This window comes from Melanaphis sacchari, unplaced genomic scaffold (genome assembly GCF_002803265.2).
Source record: "Melanaphis sacchari strain LSU unplaced genomic scaffold, SCAv2.0 Contig65_pilon_pilon, whole genome shotgun sequence".
In the NCBI taxonomy this organism is placed as follows: Eukaryota; Metazoa; Arthropoda; class Insecta; order Hemiptera; family Aphididae; genus Melanaphis; species Melanaphis sacchari.
Window position 1 is genome coordinate 2,501,588 of NW_020271469.1, and position 24,006 is coordinate 2,525,593.

At 28.6% G+C, this 24,006-nt stretch overlaps 3 protein-coding genes across 4 annotated transcripts; 2 read left to right on the top strand and 1 right to left on the bottom strand.

The window, feature by feature from the left end:
* The first annotated feature begins 328 nt into the window (after nt 1–328).
* On the top strand, nt 329–2,845 carry LOC112600519 (keratin-associated protein 21-1-like). The gene is made up of 3 exons (XM_025347765.1): nt 329–440; nt 685–805; nt 2,288–2,845. The coding sequence occupies exons 1-3, from the start codon at nt 423–425 to the stop codon at nt 2,731–2,733; spliced, it is 585 nt and encodes a 194-aa protein (XP_025203550.1). The 5' UTR covers nt 329–422; the 3' UTR covers nt 2,734–2,845.
* Nucleotides 2,846–8,079: 5,234 nt separating this feature from the next.
* On the top strand, nt 8,080–10,976 carry LOC112600635. Its single transcript, XM_025347918.1, has 7 exons — nt 8,080–8,150; nt 8,563–8,648; nt 9,911–10,085; nt 10,184–10,227; nt 10,537–10,588; nt 10,661–10,788; nt 10,860–10,976. Exons 2-7 carry the CDS (start codon nt 8,580–8,582, stop codon nt 10,974–10,976), a joined length of 585 nt encoding a protein of 194 aa, XP_025203703.1. The 5' UTR covers nt 8,080–8,150; nt 8,563–8,579.
* A 1,024-nt stretch (nt 10,977–12,000) lies between these two features.
* On the bottom strand, nt 12,001–17,649 carry LOC112600587 (solute carrier family 12 member 9). Of its 2 annotated transcripts, none has more exons than XM_025347855.1 (15): nt 17,453–17,649; nt 16,982–17,331; nt 16,765–16,899; nt 16,490–16,624; nt 15,838–16,043; nt 15,565–15,778; nt 15,222–15,491; nt 13,892–14,099; nt 13,586–13,784; nt 13,272–13,511; nt 13,046–13,194; nt 12,784–12,981; nt 12,469–12,700; nt 12,342–12,406; nt 12,001–12,258 (listed from the first exon to the last, which is right to left on the bottom strand). In XM_025347855.1, exons 2-15 carry the CDS (start codon nt 17,253–17,255, stop codon nt 12,066–12,068), a joined length of 2,718 nt encoding a protein of 905 aa, XP_025203640.1. In that variant the 5' UTR covers nt 17,256–17,331; nt 17,453–17,649; the 3' UTR covers nt 12,001–12,065. The 2 variants fall into 2 exon arrangements, with proteins under 2 accessions (XP_025203640.1, XP_025203639.1); XM_025347854.1 differs by having other exon boundaries at nt 12,469–12,709.
* Nucleotides 17,650–24,006: the final 6,357 nt, after the last annotated feature.

Genomic DNA, 24,006 nt, shown 5'->3' on the forward strand with positions numbered 1-24,006 from the left:
TATACACCCGTATTTTTTTTTAAATTTTTTTTTACAGGGAAAAAATTCTCATGACCTTCAGAATAAACAATATATTAAATACATATATAATATAACGTATATATTATTTGAATAAATCACGTTCATTTTTTTTTTTTTTTTTTTGTTTGCTTTTTTTCTTCCTTTCTTCCTCTCACGCACACAAATAAATGTAAACACGCACACGGACACATAAGACATATCTCGTATCTGCGGCAGGCACCCGAAACACGGTGCGCGGAACCGCAACCCATAAAGTCCAGGGTTATCCATTCGGGTGGGGTCGCGGGCCGGCTCGAGTATATAAGCCGGATCTGTAGAACTCTTCTGCACAACGAATCCATCTCCTCATCACTGCAGATAATCAAATTCTACAGCTGACAGACAACAAATCGCAAACCACCATGAATACATTCGTCAAAGTGAGTGCTTTTATATTATTGCAACAACTACATTATACAGTCGCTATAACAGTTGTAGACGATAGGGCACTTATGGACGCGTATTTCAACGACTCAACTCTCAACATCTAATATCGTCTATCAGTCTATATGTTTGTTGAGTTTCCAACGACTATAACGATTACGATAGCTGTGTTGAGTTAACACTGCAATACAATGTTATTTACGTCGGCATACTCATAGTGATTTCTGCTCTACTATATAGGTTTTCGTCGTGCTAGCTGTGACCGTAGCTCTTGCTAAGAGTGAAGAAGCCAAAAAAGAAACCAAAGTGGTCGAGAAACGTTCTGATAAATCCGATCTGACACCAGCGGCAACTGGACGATGTAAGTCGACATACATTATTTTTAAACTATAAGTTTATCAACGTATTTTCTCAAAATACCTATTACTTATGTATTTATCTGTTGATGTTTCTCGTTTTATTAATAGTTTTATTCCAATTATTTTATGTATATGTTATTTCCTTTTTTATTCTTGATTTTTAAACTTAATAACACATTTTGTTTTATTTACATTTTACTTGCAATTTTTTAATTTTAAATGAAGGTATATAAACCTTTTTGTGCATTTTTCCAATATAATATAGTCGCCAAATTTTATGATTTTATTATAATTAAACAAAAAACACAAATTCACTAAGGCTACGTGTTGACAAACAATTCGAATATACCTATATTTTACTTAATGAAACTATGAAGTTCGTTTGGTTATATGTATAACACTGTTCGCTCAACTTTAGTTTGAGTTTTCATTGCACATTGTTTCTCGATTTTTGTCTCGACGTATAACCGTTCTTGAAATTCTATCTAAGTATTACAATAACCCAAAGCCTTCAACACACGCATCGTAATATTTTTCGACGGTTCTACAACGTCGAGATCCATCGGAGACTTTGGAACGAAAAACGCTTAAATCTATAAGAATCGCGATACCTTTAATAATAATTAGTGTGACAATATTATATTTCATTGCGACTCGAACAACTATTACGTTCGTCGAAACGCCGAGGATTTTCGATTGTCACGGAAGATCGAACTCGAAGACAAAATTGCGCTCATCATAAATACGTACGCGTTTCGTAAATGTTCGTCCCACCGTTATTATTATAACCATCCACTCCGATCCAAGGTCCCAAATTACGTGCTATAATATAATATTATGTACACGGGCCGACGACAGTTTTATTGCACTTGCCCGCGTGGACGGCCATCACGAGATACGCTCACACGTCACCGTGTTTACGCAAAACTAAACGCAAACACTGTAATATGATTTAATCACACACACACACACACACACACACACTTACGATAACGCGTATCCTTCGCTGGAATATTATCTGACGCGTACAGGATGCAGTTTTCCTGCGCGTGGAAATCGCTGTCCGCGCCGTGCGTCTTGCGTGTGCTTGCCGCGGTAACCGCCATAACACGCGTGTGTGAACGTCCGTGATGACTACGGGACCGTGTCTTTTAAGATTAATTTTCAGACCATCCGTGCGACCTTCGTGGGTTTTGTAATGGGCGCGCGTATACGTATTATTTGTATTTATTTTTTCTTTCATTATTATCGTTTTAACAATGAGAAACCTCAACGAGTTCAACTCGTGTTACCGGTGACAACAACACATCGTTTTTAATATAATGATATCATTATGTTGTCCACCGCTCCGATCGAAATAATGTGATATTATCGCAGAGTATAACGTCACGTAAATGACATACGTTTACCTTTCGCAATATTTAAACGGTGACAATTTTGATTTGTACTTGACGCTTTTGGGTTTTTTTTTCGCATTATTTTAGTCTTCTCGGGCGGTTACAACAGTTATCCAACCGGCTACAGCAGCGGATACAACAGCGGTTACAACAGCGGTTACAACAGCTACCCGTCGTACAACAGCTACAGCGGAGGTTACAACAGTTACCCGTCGTACGGTAGCTACCCATACAGCGGCGGCTACTCTTCAGGCTACGGAAGCGGCTACAACAGCGGCTACGGCAAGTACCCGAGCAGCGGTTACGGTAACAACTATTACGGTGGATACGACCAGGGATACAACAAATACCCGTCCGCTTACTCGTACAGCAACAGCTACAACTACCCAGGATCGTACAGCTCCGGTTACGGTCACAACAGCTACTATGACAACGATAACTACGGCTCCCACGGTTACAACGGTTACAACGGTTACAATAAGGGCTACAGCTCGTACCCACATTCCACTGGCTACGGTTACAACAAATGGTAATGACCATTTCCGATCATTTCTCAAACCGACGACGATAACTTGATGGGATTTTACTCTTTTTTTTTCTTACGAGTTTTTTTTCATTACGAAAACAAAATTCTAAGTTCATTTCTTTTGATATGTAAAAACCTTATTCGTGTATTTTTATATAATATGTATATATATACATAATATAAATATTTTAATTTATTGTCTTCCAATTTATATATAAATATTAAATATATATGTAATAAACAAAATGCGTTTTACAAAATATACCTATGCGTTAAATTATTTATACATACTCTTTTAATAGTATATGATTTAATATTTTATTATTCATCAACCTGCAATGATCAACAACAATAATCCTCAAAGAAGCAACTAGCAATACAAACTTTTCCATAATAGAAAGGTCTTAACCTTAAATTTTGAAGTATTTTTCCTTTTTATAAATAACTAATTTTAAATTACATATCATGTTATGATTTCCTTTGTCTATAATATCATATAGACTAAATAGAGTAATATACATATATTTTTTTAAATATTGACCGAAAAGTAACCTAAACTAGGATTGCTCTATAGAAGTATTAGAATCTTATAATAAAAGTAATTGAGTCACTTATTATAATGTATAAATATACATAAATATTATATATGATGTGGTAACATGGTATTAAAACATATCTTGTGTAGATTAATTATTATTTATTACTAATGAATAATAGTTAACATAAAATTATACATTAATATAAAACTTTTATGTTTCTAATGTATATAAAAATGTAATACTCTAAACTAAACCATTATTTTAAATGATATTAAATATTCTATAATACCAACTATTCATTTTACTCGATTGATTCTTTGTATTTATTATGATACATTTCGACGTTAAAAGTTAAAACGAGAAAAAACAGATATTTAAAAGAAACAAATTATAGTAACTTAAGTGTTGGCTCTTAAACGTTTTTTCTACTAAGAAAATACAAGATAAAATATACATCAATGAATAATGACTATCTTAATTATAGCACATTATGTAACGAACAAATCATTATAAATTTAAAAAGTTGTAAATCACGAAGTATTTAGAAAACAATAAACGTTTTCATAAAAACCGTCAAAAAATAAATTTATATTCATGATTTTGTACAAAATTTTAGGTAACTAAAAATATACTATTGTTCATAATAAATCTAAATAAATCGTAAAATTATACCAGTAGTTTTTAAAAATATTGCACCATTATATTATGCTTTGCGGATCGTTTAAGTGTTTGTAGTTGTACCCAGGTGCCATATCAGGCAAATATTCTAAAACTATTTTCTAAACTTCTCTCCAGATAAGTAATACAACTGTAATAAATACCAGAATTGTGCTTTATTATTAATTTTCATGACAACTGACAATAGACAAGTGAATTTAAGGTATATAAAATATGTATATTGAATATTCATGAACGATGTTGAAAAACATTTAAAAATATACAATTTTATGCAATTTAAGACAAAATAACTCCAACACAAGGTTAGATTAGGTCAAAGTGTGGATTCGATTCTCTTTAATCGTGTAGGTGTTGTGAATATTGATAGGTGTAATAAAATTGATTGTAAATTATAACCACCGCATTCGGAAAACGATTTTGTGCACGTTTTTTGAAATCTCTTTATAGGTTATCGGCACTTGTTTGTAGGGTAGTCTTTCCTTACAAATTACAACTATACTAAAAATATCGAAATATTATCCTTTCGAAAATCAGACTAAAAGTTTGATAAATCTTCTGTGCACGCAAAAATAAACTAACGCATTTCTATCTTCGAAAAGATAATCAGCGTATTCTCAAAATAAAATATATGAAGTAAATAGCCAATAGGTATATACACATTTAAATGTTAAATTAATGCATTATCTTCCAAATGCAGTATTATTATGAATATATCTATTAATATTTTTTATAATATTATTGTTGGTCAAAAATGTTCAATCCATGTGTAAAATACCAGTCTTGAAAAAATAACTTGAATACCTGCGATTTAAGTGGTAGTGATACATTTTCATTGTCTAACGCATAATTATATTATTATTTATTACGTTATGTATACCTAAATAGCTAAATATATAATAAACGGAATAGCTGTGAGAATTTTGTTTTAATACCAAGTCAATATACACACAATGCGACAGTGCAAGTCCGTATGATGACCTATATAAAATCATAATAATATACGTCGCGTAACCTATATTATATTATATTATATTATATTAATTATTAAGCCATAAAATCCAATATTGTATTACATACGTATATGTGTAGGTACAATCACAATCAAAACGACTACAAACGGAGAACAGTTATATATCAATATATTATTATACATATATACATATACACATAGATACTGCAGCTGATTGCAACCGTTTGTTATTATTATATATCAACAATGGCGAATGGCTTTAGTTTGGGCAACGGCCCCCATTAAATTAATTAATTAATTAATTAATTTACTCTATTGATTAACGCGCGGTGGCCTAGTTTAAATATTATTATATTGTACTTGAGCACAACAATATAATAATAAAAATAATAATACATGTATTTCTGAGGTCAAGTAAATCGTTTCTAAACTATAATTTTGAAAACAATGTGCGTCGAAGCATACACTAGGTATACACTACGCTAGGGACGGTCAAACTTTTTTCGGCCGCGATCTACTAAAAATATACTTCACATTTGAGGATCGACTTCAATAAAAAAGTTTTTATTATTATTAAGTTACTATACCACCATAATTAATTTTCGTGTGCGCAGCCTAAAAATAAATTTTAGCACGATCGACTTTAAAATCGTTTGCGATCGACCGGTCGATCGCGATCGACTGTTTGGCCGCCCCTGCACTACGCGATATTATACGAGTGATATACTGCGACCGCATGACGCAATCGCTGCAGTATTATTGAATATCGAGCGAGTATCGCGTGCGTCTTCAGCACAGAGGACTGTACCGAGAGCAGAGGATCGGTGGGAGGTGTAGATCGTTTCGATTTTGATTTTACTCGGTCAATCGTCTGGCGAGTGCGTGCTAATTCCGGAACGTCGTCGATCGTGTTACGTATAATGTGGTAGGTACCTACTACAAACCGGGATCGGCTTTGGTGATCGGTACCGAAAAATAAAAAAACTAATAGGTACGCCTAAAACGAAACGCATTTCGACGGCGATCGTCGTCGATGTTATTGTCGAGAAAAACTCGTGAAGCGCAGAGGTCACGCCCGCGACAATGACAATACTCGCTTTGACATATTATCGTATTATCTGACCATTGTGCATGATGTCACAAACGTTTAGGACGTATCGCGACGGTCGATAAATCATAAAAAGATACCGTGACGGCAGCCGTATCGGTAGGGTTTGTCATTGGTCATCACTAAGGCTGGGTTTGGAGTTCAGGGCTTGCAAACGTTATGATAACGTTATATTTGATAAAAAAAAAAAAACAAAAAACAATTGAAATTTGTAAACGTAATTATAACGGAAAACGATAAACACATAAATTATTGCATAACACAAAACAAAATAAAACGATTAACAAAATATATGATGTATCGTCAAACAAAACGTTATATATGTAGTAGGCACATCATTAAACGAAATAATTAATTTCCAATTATTTAATAATTATAATTTATAAAATGTATTAAAAAATTTAATTCTGGATAACGATAAACGAAAAATTAGAAGGCGTTTTAATTGTAAATAACGTATAACAATTTTTTTTCAAAAGCAAGTCCTGATTATTATTAATGAGCAATGTACAATCATAAAAATATAAAATATATTTCTCGTATTTATAGAGAAAAGTTGGAAGTGTAAATGCATCCATGGCTAATTTATAATTTAATTTATAGAACCGAATGTAAGTATCGAGATACTCCAAATCCAAGTATCTAGTATCTATAGTACCGTGATACTGGTTTTTGAGTATCTTGCCCATCCCTATATATAAATATATATATTTATAATATATACAATTAAAAAAAATAAATCTGTAGCTACTTTTATTTATAAATTATAATAATTCATAAATACATTTATTATTATATTTCTTTGATGGGTATATTTAGGTAGTTTTAAATTAACCTTGTACACAATTTTTGGCAAACTATTAACTATACCATCGCTATTATCTAAATTACATGTAATTATGTTAATGAACAATTGCCAATTGGAAATTCTAACCTATGTTGCATTAGTTAATAATTAATCAAATTTTTAATAAAAAGAAGACAGTGTTATAAAATTATTTATCCTGAAAGGCGAAAGCTAAAAATGGTCTAAGTAGTATATTTTGATTTTATTGAATTGAAAATAATCTTTTGAACAATGAACGGTATCCGTAATAAATAATGCATTTGATAAAAACCTGTTTTTTGAAAATATATTTTATTAAATTCACAAATTGTTTAACTTAAAACTAATAAAAAAAATTCCAAAACCGTGAGTTTTAAGCCAACTTGAAAAGATTTTCCATTTTCAATAATAAAATAAAAACCGTTTAAATTAGTCCTATGAAACGACTTCAAAAAATTATGATGACAGGTTTTGTAAATAATTTAACCTAGCCTTTTTTTTATATTTTAAACGATTTTTGTTTTATCACAATAACGAGAGATGAAAAGCGATGAAAAGTTATTACCGCTTACGTGTCATCGTCGCAATCGAGTGAACAATGTCAGCCGCAGTCGACAATACCTTTGTTTATCATTGAGAAATAGTGGTTATTGATCCAGAAAAAGTTCATGATGTTATTTCAAGACAAAGAAAAATTGATATTTGTACTATTATGAATAGTAATTAAAATATTTTTTTATAAACATCAAGCATAGTAAAAATAATATTTATTGAGGTTTAATACATATTCTATTGTTGTTTAATGTCGGAGGAGGGTGGAAGCTACAATCGCATGGTAAGTTTTTCAATCAATTTATCTGTACTCTCCATTAATAAATCCTAAGAACATCACTCATTAAATAGTTAAACAACTTTTAGTCAGAAGATGAAACACCATTGTAGACACTAAAATTCTACGACAGTTACCATAAACTTTGAAAAAAAATAGAAAAAACCTTCTAAACTTAAATTGTTTTGGTGACTACAAAATTATTTTAAAGGTATTTAAAATATGTACATATTTATAATTAGTTATACACTATGTTATCTATGGATACTGGATAGTTCATGCATGATATAAAAAATATGCTACACGGACATCCTTGATAATATATCATATGTATACATATTACATCTATGTTTATCAGATTCTCATTATAACATTACGGCGCTATCATCATTCATTAGCATTTCTGTTTAATAAATTTGTATGTTTCTGTAGTTTTTAACTAAGCAAACTAAAACCAAAAGATACTTTAGAAAGGTATGTATCCATATTATGTAATATTATTATAATACATTAACGTATTGTATATTTATAAAAATATAACAGTATCCAAGAAATACTATAAAAATAAGTAATATATCTCAGTATGTATAACCTAACATATAATCAAGCATGGTTGTACTCAGTAATGTATTAGGAGGGTGGCAAAGGAGAGGGTCAATATGTCATCCCCCCTCAGAGTGGAAACTGTAGAAACTAAAACTATAAATTATAAGCAATTTTAATTTGTGTATATTTTTCCTCTGAATACTATTATCATGATGTTTTAGTGTACACTATAAGCTACATGTATACAGCATGCCTTAATTATAACGAACCAAAAATAATGTATATAAATAAACTTTATACAATTATAAGATTAATAATAAATTTATTTTCCTTGTAAAAGCTACCTGTCGAGTTTATATGATGGATGGTGATAAATTAATCAACGAGGCTCGAGAACTTGAAAAAAAATTTCTTCAATTCAAACAAGTAAATTTAATAGAGTTTACATGTAAAAGTAAGTACCTAGTCAATAGTCTCGTTTCGTGTGACAAAAGCCGGAAGTAAGCTATATCGATATGTGCGGTACTGCCAGTAAGTGGCGACGGCTAGAGCTAAAGTTCGCCCAAGATTGAAATCGGATTTTCAGTGACAAGTTCCCACACGAGCCACAAATACTATTCTTTGTCAAACCTCTGCCTTCTAACGTTATTACCACGTCATTGGTATAAATATAATATGTCAGAACCCCAGCCCAGATTAGTCAGATACAAACGAGTGACGACTGACGGTAATCCATGATGAATTACTAACTACTGCTCTTATCGTTCTCTGTGTCCAGATTTTTCAAACGGCATCATGCTGCAATGGCGCTGAATCATTTATGTTCATGTAAGCTTTGGGCAGGTGGTAGTAAGTGAAATCTTCCTAAAACCTGACACCCATTAAGCATTTTTCCAATAACTTTAAGTTTTCTATTATATACCTAGTTTTCTTCAATATAAAGATTAGTCATAAACTAAAATTAAAGATCATATTATAATATATTAATTATTGTTTATATCATGTAATCAATTGTATCTTTAACACAGTAACGTAATTATGGGGTGGCTGAATAACCCCCTCCCCCCTAAATTAAAAACACAATTTAGCATAATATTATACAATTTACTAAAAAAATGTCTTTTTTGGTGTAAGACAGTAAAACAGTCTAAAGGACTAATAGTATTTAACCAATTTTTGTCCAAATAATGTGTCATTTCTTGCTTTCCTTCCCTCCCCCTCAAAAAAAAAAGACGAATACTTAATCGGCTCCCACTGAAATGAAAACCTATATACGTCATTGCTTTAACAATATTACTAGGGCTAGGATTTTAATGACCTAAAAAAACCTGAAAAAAATGACTTAATATCTATTTGATACATTAGAAAAAACATAATTTGCATTCGTGTATATTAATTTAATTTGGACAATTGTTATTTGTATGTCCAATGGGCAGAAAAAAAATATTTACCATTTTCGCTTGACGGAAAAGGGTCATTTTTCACCACTTCAACTGGCATCGATAATTACACTTTTGGTGCAGGAGTTACGAAAATTAGTTCCAGTAATCAGTCTTCTGAACTTCCATATGTACGACATAATCATTTCGATGATGACAGAAGTTTTTTTTTTTGTAAAATATTTAATATAGCGGTACACAAAATATATTATACCAATAACAATTACTAAAGAACTTTTATTTTCATAGTTTTGGAATGATTTAATTCAACAATCAAATTTACTAGACAAAGAAGAGTTATCTTTGTGTGATCAACTATCTAAATTGAATTTAAAAATAAATGAATTACAAATAAAGAAAATTGAACTTGACGAAGTAAGATGTAAATTGGAAAAAGATGTGGAAGATTTAACTGGAAAGAATAGTTAGTAACTATACATTTTAATTTATAAATAATAATGGTAATTTTAATAAATAATAATTATAATTACATTTAATTTTGTAATGCTTATCTTATTTCAGAACAATATGAATTTTTAAAAACTCATCTTGAAGCTCTGAATCAAGTAAATAAATTATTTTAAGCAATAAATTTAAAAATTCAACAAAATTAATAATTATCATTTTACAAGTTGAACTATAGAATAACATTTCTAATTGTTATCATTTTAATAGTTTATGTCTAATGTATAAAATATAATTATATTGTAATTTGAAAATTTAAATTTATCTAATTTCAAATTGAATAACTGATAAATATATTGAATTTAGTTTAGTTGAACATTATTGTTAATGAATAATTTTAACTATACTGTTATATTATATCCTTAAACATAATGTATTTGTCAAATTAATAATTCTAAAAATAATTTTAGCGCAAATATCTATTGGAAAAATATTCTTTAACAAAAGGATTAGAATTAGAAGGTAACAATGATATTTTATCTAATAATGCTAATCAAAACTTTATAAACAATATTCTGATGTTTGATTTTCAAGAAAATACGTTAAAAGATAAAATTGATGACGTATGGAAGTATTTTAACAATAAAAATTCTAAATTGGATGATGAAATTAAAGATCTAGAACTTAAATTAACTTATCGCCAAGAAATAGTGTCTAAAATGGTAAGAAAAAAAAGTAACAATATCAGAAAAAAGTATTAAGTAACAATAAAAATAAATTTCCTGTATAATAGTTTGAGAAAGAATGTAACAAGTACAAGAAATCAATAGAAAAACTTAAGAATGAAAATAGTGTATTAAATAAAAAGTTAAACTTGATAAGTAAGATCACAGAAGACTCAAACGAATAACCTATAAAATAATTTAGGTATTTTATTTTTAATAAGTAATAATATTTCCTCTCTAAAAATATTAAGAAATTGTATAATAACTAGGATCTAAGATACAGCTAAAAATCATAATTACTTATATTTATATTTTACTAATTGTACTATATCTTATGTTATAACTTAAATTAAACTAATTTATTTATCTTTTTGATTGACTGTTGTTCATTTTAAACTTTATTTACTATGAAATTTACTAGAAAAAAACAATATTTGTAGAAAAAAATTTCCTGTTGATATAAAATAGTTACTTATTGTTGAATCAGATAAAACTTTTTCTCTAAATACTTTCTTTTTAAATTAATCTAAAATTTATACATTTTCTATAAAAAATATTAACTGTATATTTTTTCAAATTAATTTTAAAACATTTTTTTGTTTATTAATGAAAAAAAAAGTGTACCTCGTTTTCGTTATTATAATTAACCATTTTTAAATTTAAATTTAAATAGCATCCGTTGTCTATACAAATTACCATAAACTAACAGTGTAAATTGCATCTTTGTATGGCACTACCACCATGCATTATTTAATATTGTTATATTACACTTTTTATAAGTTTTAAAAAGTTTTTATAACAATAACTATTTATTAAGACAAACCAAATAATGTGGTAGTCTTCATCATAAATTTATTAAATATTTATTATCAAATCATTTTACAATACAAAAGTATAATATAAAATATTCATGTTACAAATTCAACAGTATCACAAAACTTATGCCGGATTGCAAAAAAAACCACAAATCATTTAATGAATCAATAGAATGGCCTAATGGTTCTTTAAACAAAATTAATTGATAGTCATGATTGGTTAATTACATTTTAGTGAACCATTAAATTGATTAATTTTTAATGTAATCCGGCAATAGAATATTACATTTATAAAAATATATATATGGAATAAAATAAAATTCTTCAGTTATTTTTCTCAATAATTAAGTTATTGATATTTAAGATCCATTAAAAATTTAAATAAAAAAATAATTATGTAATGTTTATATAAATAAAATTATATTTTAATGAAATAATCACTAAATAATAATATATGTATTATAAAGTTGTAGATGTAACAGCACTCACTCCATGTACAAGAACTGTAGGTGGTAGGTTATTGGTTAAATCAGTAAGTGAATTAAGATAATTTACATTTTGTAAATCTGACCCCCGTATTTCTTTGGGCATTGGCAAATAAACAAAACAAATAGCAGTTTCAGCACACTGGTTTTTAATTAATTTATTCACCCTAAAATAAATAGAAAATATCATAATATTTAGGTATGTCTATCATATCATTGTAGACAAATAAAAAATTAAAGTAATAATTACCTGGAAATGTATGCATTTTTATCACTGTCTAAAGTGCTCAGATCAATTTGGGACCATTCTGTAACCTGAAAGATCAAATATTTATTATTAGAATTATAATATCTTATATTTAACAGCATGCACTTACTTCATTAATCATAGCTTTAATGCGAAGTGTAGACAACAGCTGTTTTAACTGCATTCTTTGACTTTGAATATCAATAGTGTTGAGCAGGTGTACTCTCAATGTGTGTTTTTTATACACAGCTATCATTTTAATAATACATGATAACTGTAGCATAAACAAACTGCTTGTGTCATATGCGTCATTCATTGATGGACCAAAAAAGTTAACAGGCCAAACATCAATATACTTGAACCTAATGTTTCTAAATAAATTATCATGTTGTATATACAAAATAAAAATAAATTATAATATAAATCATATAATCAATAATCATACTTGACAATATCAGTCTTATTATATAAATCAAAATGTCGACAAATACATATGTTTTTATGCATTTGAAATATATCACAGATCATTGATACAAATTCTGATGCAGATAATTTTTTTTCTTCGTTAGGTAATCTCAAAGGGAATTTTTCTTCATTAGTTGTTATCCCTTGGAATACCGAAGTTTTATAAACTGAATCTAACCTATAGTATACATACAGTTAATATGATTTTGTACAAACAGTTTTAAAATGTGTTATCAATTAACCTTGTAAAATAGTCAAGTGGTACTTTATTGTCATAGAATCCCAACACAACGGTATTTGGCTTCATTGCTCCAATACCGGATAACCTTACAAGATGATGTAGACCATCTCGTACACTATTAGCCACAGTGAGTTCAACAAACGCTTTTACCTAAATTTATTTTATAAAACCATAATATAACTTTAAGTAAAAAACAGGATAATATAGCTATTTATGATGTATTTTACTTTCACGTGATCAACAAGAGTCAACCAGGATGAGATTGTCTTGTCTGTATAATCTAAATTTGTTTCTGCCTTGTCAACTTTTACATGTCCCAATACAAATAAACCACTTTTTTTCAGATCATTAACAAATGTTATAGTTGAACAAGATGATCGAGGATTAGCAACCATCAGCAGCATTTGAGGTCTCCAGAATTTGATATGATCCTTTCTCGGATCTAACAAAAGCAAATACTTGCGGACCTATGAGGACATATAACATGGTTTAATTTAATCAATTTTTAAGCTTAACAACCAAGTAAAGAAAATAATCATACCTGGTGGAATATTAAAGCTTGAGATATTGATCCCCATTCAGTAGCTTCACATGGAGAGAAGAAATGCAATAGCAGTATAAGTAACAAACACAATCCAAAACTCGTGGAGGCATAAAATGGATTTATTACAAACATCATAACAACACTACCCATTAGTCCTAAGGAACATGTCCATGCAGAAAAATACTTAAAAGATGGCCTAAACATCAAATAGAAATTAATTAGAACACAATTTTTATATCATTATACATATTAATATAAGTATATAATAGAAATTAAATAACAAAAATTAATAATAATAAATACCTAAAATTAGGAGCTGATGTGAGATCTAATCCGAGGCAAGTCAAATTTAGTGCTACATAAGCCAATAAAAATAGAATAGAATTCAGCTGAGCAATTGTATTAAGTGATCCAATAAACAAAATTATTTGTACTAATGCCCATGAAAATAAAACTGCAGCTATAGGATTTGAACGCCAAACTCCATAATTAACAAATTTCAATAATCGACCTAAATATGCAATATTGGTTAATTTTGTACAAAACTATGTTAAATAAAAAAAATTATATTTAATTACTGATTTAGAACTATTTCACTTAACTCTATAATATCCTTAAAAATTTAATACAAGGTTTCTTATAAGTTTTTCTTATAGCAAATAGATAATATCGAAAAGATAATTACATTTTTTCATAAGGATTCTAATTTTACAAAATACATCAAATAATGAAAATTTGCAAATAATTTTGTGGTTTAAAGTTTTATTTTAATCACATAAAGTTTAAAAATTATAAATAAAATAAATCATACGTTTATTTACTGGAAGTTAAAAAAATAAAAAATAATAAAATAACTTTAGTAAAGTATAAGAGTACTGCAGTAAATTCATTTTATGATTTAAATATTTTAAAGAAAGTAATGTATAACAATTAAAGGTACAATGAATAACAAGATAAAAACTTATTAAATACTTGACACCTAATGAAACGTTGAAAACCCTAATAATTGGATCGATGATTGCAAAAACGACACGAGTCACATTTTTTGTGAAACATCACGAGACAGAAAACTTTGAAAGTCAGTAATAAAAAAACATCATATTATTTATATATACAAATTACGTATAATCAGTGCATAATATATTTTTACAAGTATTCATTTTTAAATACAATTTTTTTTTCAAAATTATTTAAATTATACACTTTTTATCAATTATTTAAAAAAATTTTAAAAATTGACTCATGTCGTTTCTGCAATCGATTCAATTATGGTAATGATTTAATTAGTTATATTTTTAATAAGTTTGAAAATATAACTAACATTTATTTATTTATTTATTATTATTATTATTATCGTATTTGTTTATTTGATAAATTAAAAAATATAACATGACAGTTTATAGAATTTAGCTTTATTATTAAAAAAAAATTCTTCTATGATCATATTTCTATTATCTATGTTGACTATTGATTTTATATTTTTAATAATTAACCCTTTAAAGGCTGAAAAGAACATAATGAAAAATATTTATTCATTAAGTGTCCAATAAATGACTATAAATATACATTTAAAGTATTTACATAAAATTTAATAACAGATTAATAGCTTTGATAAAAATGTAACAATTCTTACCATAAATGCAATCTTTTGCTAATGCTTCAAGAATTCTGCTAGAACCAATCAAACAACTAAGACTAGCTGAAAATGTGGCAGTAAATATACCAATAGTAGTAAATGGAGGCCAAATGTTAATGGGCATTAGGAATACGTAGTTTTCTTGAAGTAAATCTCGTGAACATGTAGCAGCAGTAAAAATAGACAAACTAATGTAAGATATGAACGTAAACAGTACACCACCTAATGTTCCTCGAGGTATGCTATAAGATGGGTTTTTCAAATTGCCTAAAAAAATAAATACCTTTAACAAATTCTTAATGCATAATTTTATTAAACAAGCAAAAATATTTTTTTCTACCAGACATATTGGCTCCTGCTAAAATTCCAGTCACACCGCAGAAAAGTACGCCAAACACTGATGAAAAAGATACAGCAATATTGTTTGATGTGTAATCATAACCAAAACTAGGGCCTAAGTTTTCAGTAAAAGTAGTTAAACTAAAACCTGTATAGTTTAATAAAACAGTGGTATTTGTTTGATTAACAAAGGTATTTGCGGCAGGCACCTCAACCTAAAAACAAAAATCAATTAAGTTTTATGTTGTAAATATTTTGTTAATGTTTTTCTTACTTGAAATGGAGATTTCAAAAAAAAACTTATGACTGATGACAGTAAGCATATAACAACTATTGCAAATATGATGACAGTAGTTTTGGCAAATAATGTTGCACCAATTAAACAAATCATTAAATTTAGGAAATTTAATGATGATGTATAAGTAAACCTCCACCAATGACCATCATTTAATATATAACTATCTTTTGGCATTAAATAACCTAAAAACATATAAATGAAAATTATAAATTTAAAAAGTTTTCTACAGTACTTAGTACATAGATTACATGTTAAATGCTTCTATAAAAATACCATAAGTTATTATTATTAAAAATTATACATTATACATTAATTTTTAAATTGCTTAAATTACTGAGGACTATATTTAATTGTTAAATACAAATAAAATGTATTTAAAAAAAACATATTCCAAATATAACATTAAGCATAACATAAAATAATTTTATTGGAAAAAATTAAAAAGTAATAAGTTAACCAAAAGCTTATTTGACCTAGTCGGTCAAAAATATTTTGGAAATAATAAAAATCAAACAATGAGTTATTACTTATTTTTTTTTTAAATTTTTGTTCAGCTAATAAAAATGAAAATTAAATAAGTATTTAAAAAATACAGAAGTTTACACATTTATTTAAAAACTTTACATACCAAATTCTCCAAAATTATCAATTAGTCCTTCTACACATCCTGTAAGACAGAGAGCACTGCTTACAATATTAGCCAAAAAGAACAATGTTCCAATTGATCCTCCAAGTTCTGGTCCTAATGTTCTACTAATCATAACTGTTTACGGTATTATAAGGAAAATATTATTTATAATACCTATTCATAATTCTGGTAAAATAAATTATTAATCAAAACAGTTTAATAATGTAAAATAAATAATAATTATTAAACCATAAAAAATAAATATCAAAGGATACAATAAGCACCACCTCCTTCAACAGCACCATTGGTTGATATAGCACAGACAGACATAACAGTGAAAACAATAATTGTATAAGCAATAGCAAATTGAAATAATGTTTCAATGAGGCCAGCATTTCCAACAACAAATCCTAATCAAGCAAACAAATTATAATAACTGTTAATATTTCAATAATTTATTAAAAAATATATGAATAATATAAAATACCATACCCACTCTCAAAAATAACATAGCACTGAACATGGACAAACAGACGGGTGCAAATACACCAGCAAATGGTCCCAGTGTACGGCCACTAGTCGCCTCCCCAATATTACCAAACTCGACATATCCATCCTTGGGTGCTTCCTCCGAATTAGAACTCGAGTTTCCAAATAAACGTGTAAAATAGTCAAACACTTGATAGCGACGATTCATTAATGGTATTTTCTCACCACTGCTACAAGCAAACGACACACTGATCGATGGAGGAGTTTCAGAAGTCATTGGATGTTTTCTGTTTTTTTTTTCTTGACTCACAATCAACTTACCAAATCATTATTATGCAATGGGAGTACAGCACCTATGGAATCAGTAAATATACAATTAATAGTAGTATAGGATCAAGTAATAACTAAAAAAATATTTATATTCACAATAGATAAGTAAATGATTTTATTGAAATATTACCAAATAATACTCACCACGACAATTACGTAAGCACGAAAGTAAATCGATCAAACTACAAACACAGTATGCGACGGCAACACTGAATCGGTTATAAATTAAAAATAAATAATAATTGTATTCTTATTCAAAAAGTTGTAACTTACAACAACCAAGTAACGACTAACGAATACTAAAGACTGAAGTCTGAACTATGGTCTAGTTTGTCTACGATCGTCTATCAACGACTACAGCTGATAATACTGTTTTATGATAAGACAATAACGATAACCGTGATAAGGAGTGAGATTTATCAATATAGTGAGCCTTCTTGTTTTTATCACGTTAGTTAACTTTTAAATTTACCAAGCGGCAAGCAGCTAATGTCTACCTTAGAATCATTAGATATTACTATGTTAGGTATATCACCAATCAGTCAATATTTACTCATAGATATTAATATACCTATAATTTATTATACGCTACATGCGTAGTTAAGTATTTATTAAAATACATTAATTCATTATATATATTATAATGTATAAGGTAGGTATATAATATACCTAATGCCGAAAAAGCAACAGTATAATAAAGAAAAAATACGATTACCTAATTTTACAACAGTTGAGAAAATCAAAAAAACTTTTTTTTTATTTTTTATTTGAGTTAAACAATCTATACAAATTATGTATGAAACTTAAGTGTTAACAAAATTAAGGTTACAGCCAGAAAACATGAAGGAGAAGCCACCCACTGGCGACACTCCAGGAAAATCAAAAAAAAAAAAAAAACTTTATAAACTTAAACAGAAAATTGTTGACCTAAAATTTGCATCAGTAGAATATTACACAAAATGTGAGCATTGCCTGCTGTGTATATAGTACTGATAATTGATGTGTAGTGAGTGACCATATAGTAATTACTTTATGGTGGTGAACACTTCCATCAATATTATTAGAATTGCAAACCAACATAATATCATGATTTAAGTAAATTAATCTTAATTTCTTAAATCATTATTTCATTATCATAATTCATGAAATTACGTACCTCTACAACACTAGTAATCCATGTTAATCATTATATGTATCTGTAAATAAATAAGTAAGTTATTGTAAGTACCTATAAGGCTATAAATTATAAACTATAATATATAAAAAAATGTATGCACATGATAATGACTATGCATACGGTAAGTTACTTAAAAGTTAAAATATTAAGTTATGGGATATATAACGTGAATCTTTCACATAATTGTACCTACCAGCTACCACCTATTACCTAATCAAATAATACACCAGAGAGTATAAAATATAAGTATTATATATAAAAAGGAGAGTTCTACCCCCTAGCCCTCCTGCCACGGTGTGGGACGGGGTGAATACGTCACACACGAAGCGGATCGGACGGTGGGCTAGGAAAGAGGGCCAAGAAGGCTAGGGGGCAGAATTCTCCTTTTTATACTACTAATGTATACTATTGTACTAGGTTAAGTTTTAAACCGCAAAAATAACGCTGTATGTTTTGTATTGTACAGTGCTAAATAATTTTACAAACAAATCTCAGTACCTAACACAAATCTCTGTAAATCAAAATTAATTTGACTCGGTAGCATAGCATAAAACTTGGTGGCCCTATAGGGTTTAGATAGGATGTGAGGCTCCTTAAACACAGAAGTTAGATTATTAAATAGTGATGATAGAAAGAGTTTGTTGCTATAGCTATAGAATATTTTTTGTATTTTAAAAGACATTTTTTTTAACATAAATACAATTTAAATACCTAATCATTAATCTACTTAATGATAAAGATGTCATGACTCACTAACTTAAACAAAAAGTAAGGGAAAAAGAGTAATAAAAAAGTAATTAAAAAGTAAAAAAAAAAAAGGTATAGGTACCTTAGGTAATTCAAGGTCAAGCTAGGTTATGTCATCCGTTACGACGAGAGATTCGCCACTAAAACTGAAACTAAACAAAAACTGATGACATACCTATTACCTAGCCAGTGCTGTTACGCCGGCGAGATCAGCTAACAAATGCAAACATCGAACATTATTTTAATACCGTTCTAATTTCTAAATATATTTTTTATGCATTTATATTATTAATCATACGGCACGTTTGTGTTTAACCATATATTTTCGTTATTATTATTGAGTAATGTGTGTTTACAATACACGCCAAAATACAACTATTACTATGTATGTCGTGAAATATAGTCATGGGCGTCTCCAGGTATTTTTCTGTGGGGGGAGGGGGGCAAAATTAATTTAAAAAATAAATGAAGATTTTTCTTATACATTTTGTTTATAGTACCTACATTATTATATTGTCATAATTACATTAAGGTATTATTATTATACATTTTATTTATTGAACATTATTATGTTTCGTTATTATTACATTAAATTATCACAATTCTAGAAGGGCAAGTTCCCTGTCTTACCTCCCTGGGGACGTCCATGAATACAGTGTATTATTGGCGTGTCAGCACGTGTGCGCATCGTGTTTATAAGTAGATGCATGCACGCGACGAACACTCGTGAACTTTTCCTGGTTTTTCTCTTGACGAATTCGTACATTTTCAAGACGATCGAAATTCCCCAACAATAATTTCATACAAAATACAATTAGTAATTACATGCATGATGCATTTATATATATATTATATCATGTCATTGGTTACTAATGTACTATTACAAGATATTATTTATTACCATCATCGCTACGTGATTTGCAATAGGTAGGTAGGTATAATATATTAATGTCGTCCGTTGAGCCATAATTTTACTCTATTGAGCAGAAGATGGGCCGCTTATTGGCATATATCTGCAGACTGCGGGTAACCGACTGTTAGAGATACCCATGCTCGATAGTAGTTAATTTAGACATCTGTTTATTATTTTTCCCTCTGTGTCACGTCGGTATTAGCCACGCTTCACGCGCGTTTAAACACTTTAAACGCGTGTTTTTCGCAGGCGAACGTTTCGGTTTACAACTCATCGTTTAAGTTCAAACGCGCACTCGATTAACACCAGCGGCAGAGTGTGTATTGAGGGGTCTGGAGGGTTAATCAATTAGACTTAATGTTATCACATTTTAATTCATAAATATTTTTAGTTAATAGTGCACAATTCATTTTCATTCATTTGAAAATAAATGGTGTTTTACTATTATATTTTAATAACATTACGTTATGTTTAATTAATATGTATAATTTTTATTAATTATTTACACTATTAAGGGCCTGGGAGGTGATTATCCTTTTGTCTCCTTGGCTAGTCCACCTCTGATTAGCAAGTTTTTCTTGTCGTTGTGTGTATGAAATTAACAATATTAACCAAAAAAAAGGGTTCATAGTGCAGGCCCATTTTTTTTTTTTTTTTTGTTTATATTTTATAATCACATTAATGAACATTTAATATTTTCTCACTATATTCTTGTATTTACAATACATGTTGTGCAGCGGGTCAGGACTCAGGAGCATAAAAAAAAATATACGCAAACCAAGATACCGACAATTTCCACTCAACTGCTACACCAACTGATCAATGTGTTACTGTTTTGCAGTAATCGCCATGTAGTTAGGTACTAGATAATATTAAATTATTATCTAGTCCAAGTTTCATTAAATACGATCAGTAGTATTGATTTAGTAGACTTTTTATTTGAGTTAAACTTTGATGGTAGGCTGGAATATGGAAAATTATATACCTATTACACGACGACAAAGATACAAATATATTGTAAAATAACATGACGGGGACAGTGACGACTTCTTCTATGACACTACCATTATGTTTATACATTAATCAATTAATATACAGTAAAAGCCGCTTATTAGAAACACTTTGGGACCAAGGTGAATTATGTCAATTAACCGATTGTTTCTAATAAGCGATTGAAAAAAAAAAATGAATAATAGGTACGCGAAAAAAATATGTATGTATGTATGTATGTACCTATATTGTATAATTTAAAAAAGTATGCACAATTGTGTATATTTTACGATATTATGTAAAATATTTATCATTCGTAATTTGTTTTTTTACGTCGAGTAACTCCATGACCATATTTTCATACGAGTAATATTGCCCCTTTAGCTTTGTCACTTATTTTGAGTGCGTATGTGTGTTCAGGTAGAGCTCCAAAATAAAGCCCAGTCTCGTCCGCATTGAAAATATCAGAGCGTGTGTATTGGGCTAGCAAATCGGTCAAATGAGTTTCAAACCACGAATGGTCGCATGAAAATTGGCTAAAATCTTAGCGTTTAGACATTTTTAGATTTTTAGAAAAAGGAAACACTAATAATCTTTACATACGCACGCTGAAGCTAAACTACAAACGGTACGACCAGTACGTACAGAAAGAGCATTCTCGCGATAAATTACAGTAAAAATAAACGTAACGACAGCAAAGATAAAATTGAAGTACATTGGTTATCGCTAGATAATCGGTGTATATGTCAACTGACCTTCTCCCAATTGTTTCAATTAACCGATGTGATGTTTCAATAATCCGATTTATTTTCAATGTTCTAATATACGGCCGATCCGTCCCGAGACATTTTGTTTCAATAACACGATTGTATCAATTATCCGTGTTTCTAATAAGCGGCTTCTACTGTATTACTTTTCCTATAATAGGCATAATGTATAATTTTCGGTTCACTTAGTTCGTCACACGTTTATTAGTGAAGAATAACGAACCTACGTCGTAGATATGCAGGTACTAGGTACATTACTTCAGCATGGACGGCAAACATATTAATTAGGTTACATATTTTATTACCTATATTATTAAACGAATGAGGAGAATAACGACCGTAATATGAATTTAAAACAATATACTGGAGCAGGTACGTTACCAATACTTTATAATAGTATTTTGCGTGTTTTGAGTCACCAAGAATTCTCACGGGAAAAATAACATTTTTCACTCTTGGACGACTGGTAAAAAAAATAGCGTGCGATATCGAAGTGAGTGAGAGAGAACTCAAAATGATAAACTTAATAATTACTTGGCCGACAGTTAACACAATTCTGTAAGTCACATATATAACATCCAGTTTGTCAAATTTTTTTTTATAAATATACTTCTCTTATTTTTAGTGATGGGGAGCGGATCACCCCACTCACCACTGTTTGAATCCGCGCCACCCCACCAAGATACGAAGAGGAAAAGCAGTATTAACATTTTTGGGCTTACGAGGTTTTGCCCAAATTACCTAATTAATTTTTTATATATTTTTTTTTCATCCTCATATTGTAGCTATCCCAGAGCATACTTATAAATAATTAAATAATCATTTATTAATGAACTAATTATCTAACCTTTTGTTAGGAATCAGATAGAGTGTAGTCTTCAGTTTAGACTACTGTATCAATAGTTTTATTTTTTTACTTCTTAATATGGATTCACGTGTGTGCCTCAACCCTTTAACATTTTTTCGATAAATTAAGTTTATTAACAATTTTAATGTTTTTGATTACCTCTGCTGATTAAATTTTTTTTTTTGGAACACATTAATTATCAGTGCTCAAAATTTATTTTTCATGCGTAACATTTTTATACTTTTTACTAACTATCCAAGATAATCTATGGACATTGAATAATCATTCATCAAAGATCTTTAAGTTATTAATACATTTTTTGGTTTAAAAATCAAATTATATTGAAAAATTACTATTAAAAATGAATAACAACAATTATGATGGTAAAATTAACTTATAAACTCACATACAATCCATAATATACCTTATTGTTACAGTTTATTCCATTATGGATAGAAATGCATGCTATCGAGTCAGTTACCATGGGGCATGGAATAATAATTGTAGAGAAATTTATAGATATTGATTTGTGGTAGACGTTTGATAACAAAATGCTACAATCTAGAAGCATATCACAACATTTTAAATTAATTATTAATGATAATATAAGTATAATAATAAATTTAGTTTTTATCAATGGATTTCAACATATATAATTATTTATTATTTTAAGTATGAAAAACAATACTATAATTAAATATAAATGCAAACATGAAATAATTCTTAATGACCAAATCCCATAGTCATTATTTTAGTGAATTAATTTTTCAGTATGTTGAAATGTTCTAAAATAGGTAACAATAACATGTCATAATTTATAATGTTTTATAACAAAATTAAGTTTAAATATAATAACATAAAAATAAATATCGGAATCTTTAAACAATCTTAACACAAAATGTCAAATACATAATAATAAATATTTAAAAATATATCACAAAGTAGTTTTAAATAAATTATAAAATAATTTCTTCATATCATATCATTTTGGTAAATTAAAATTAAAAAGTGGACAGCCAAATTACAATAAATGGGAATTAAATTTATCATAACCATTAATGGTTTTTTTGAATAATATGTAAACATTTGCATATCACATACATAATAATAATTGAACACAAAATTCAAATAATAAATTATTATATACCAAAAGCAATAACTATATCAAGTCTCGGTGTATATTATAATATAATCACAGCTACATGCCAATACCATTTTAAAATTAATACTTTTTTATTCCAAATAAATTTAAGTAGA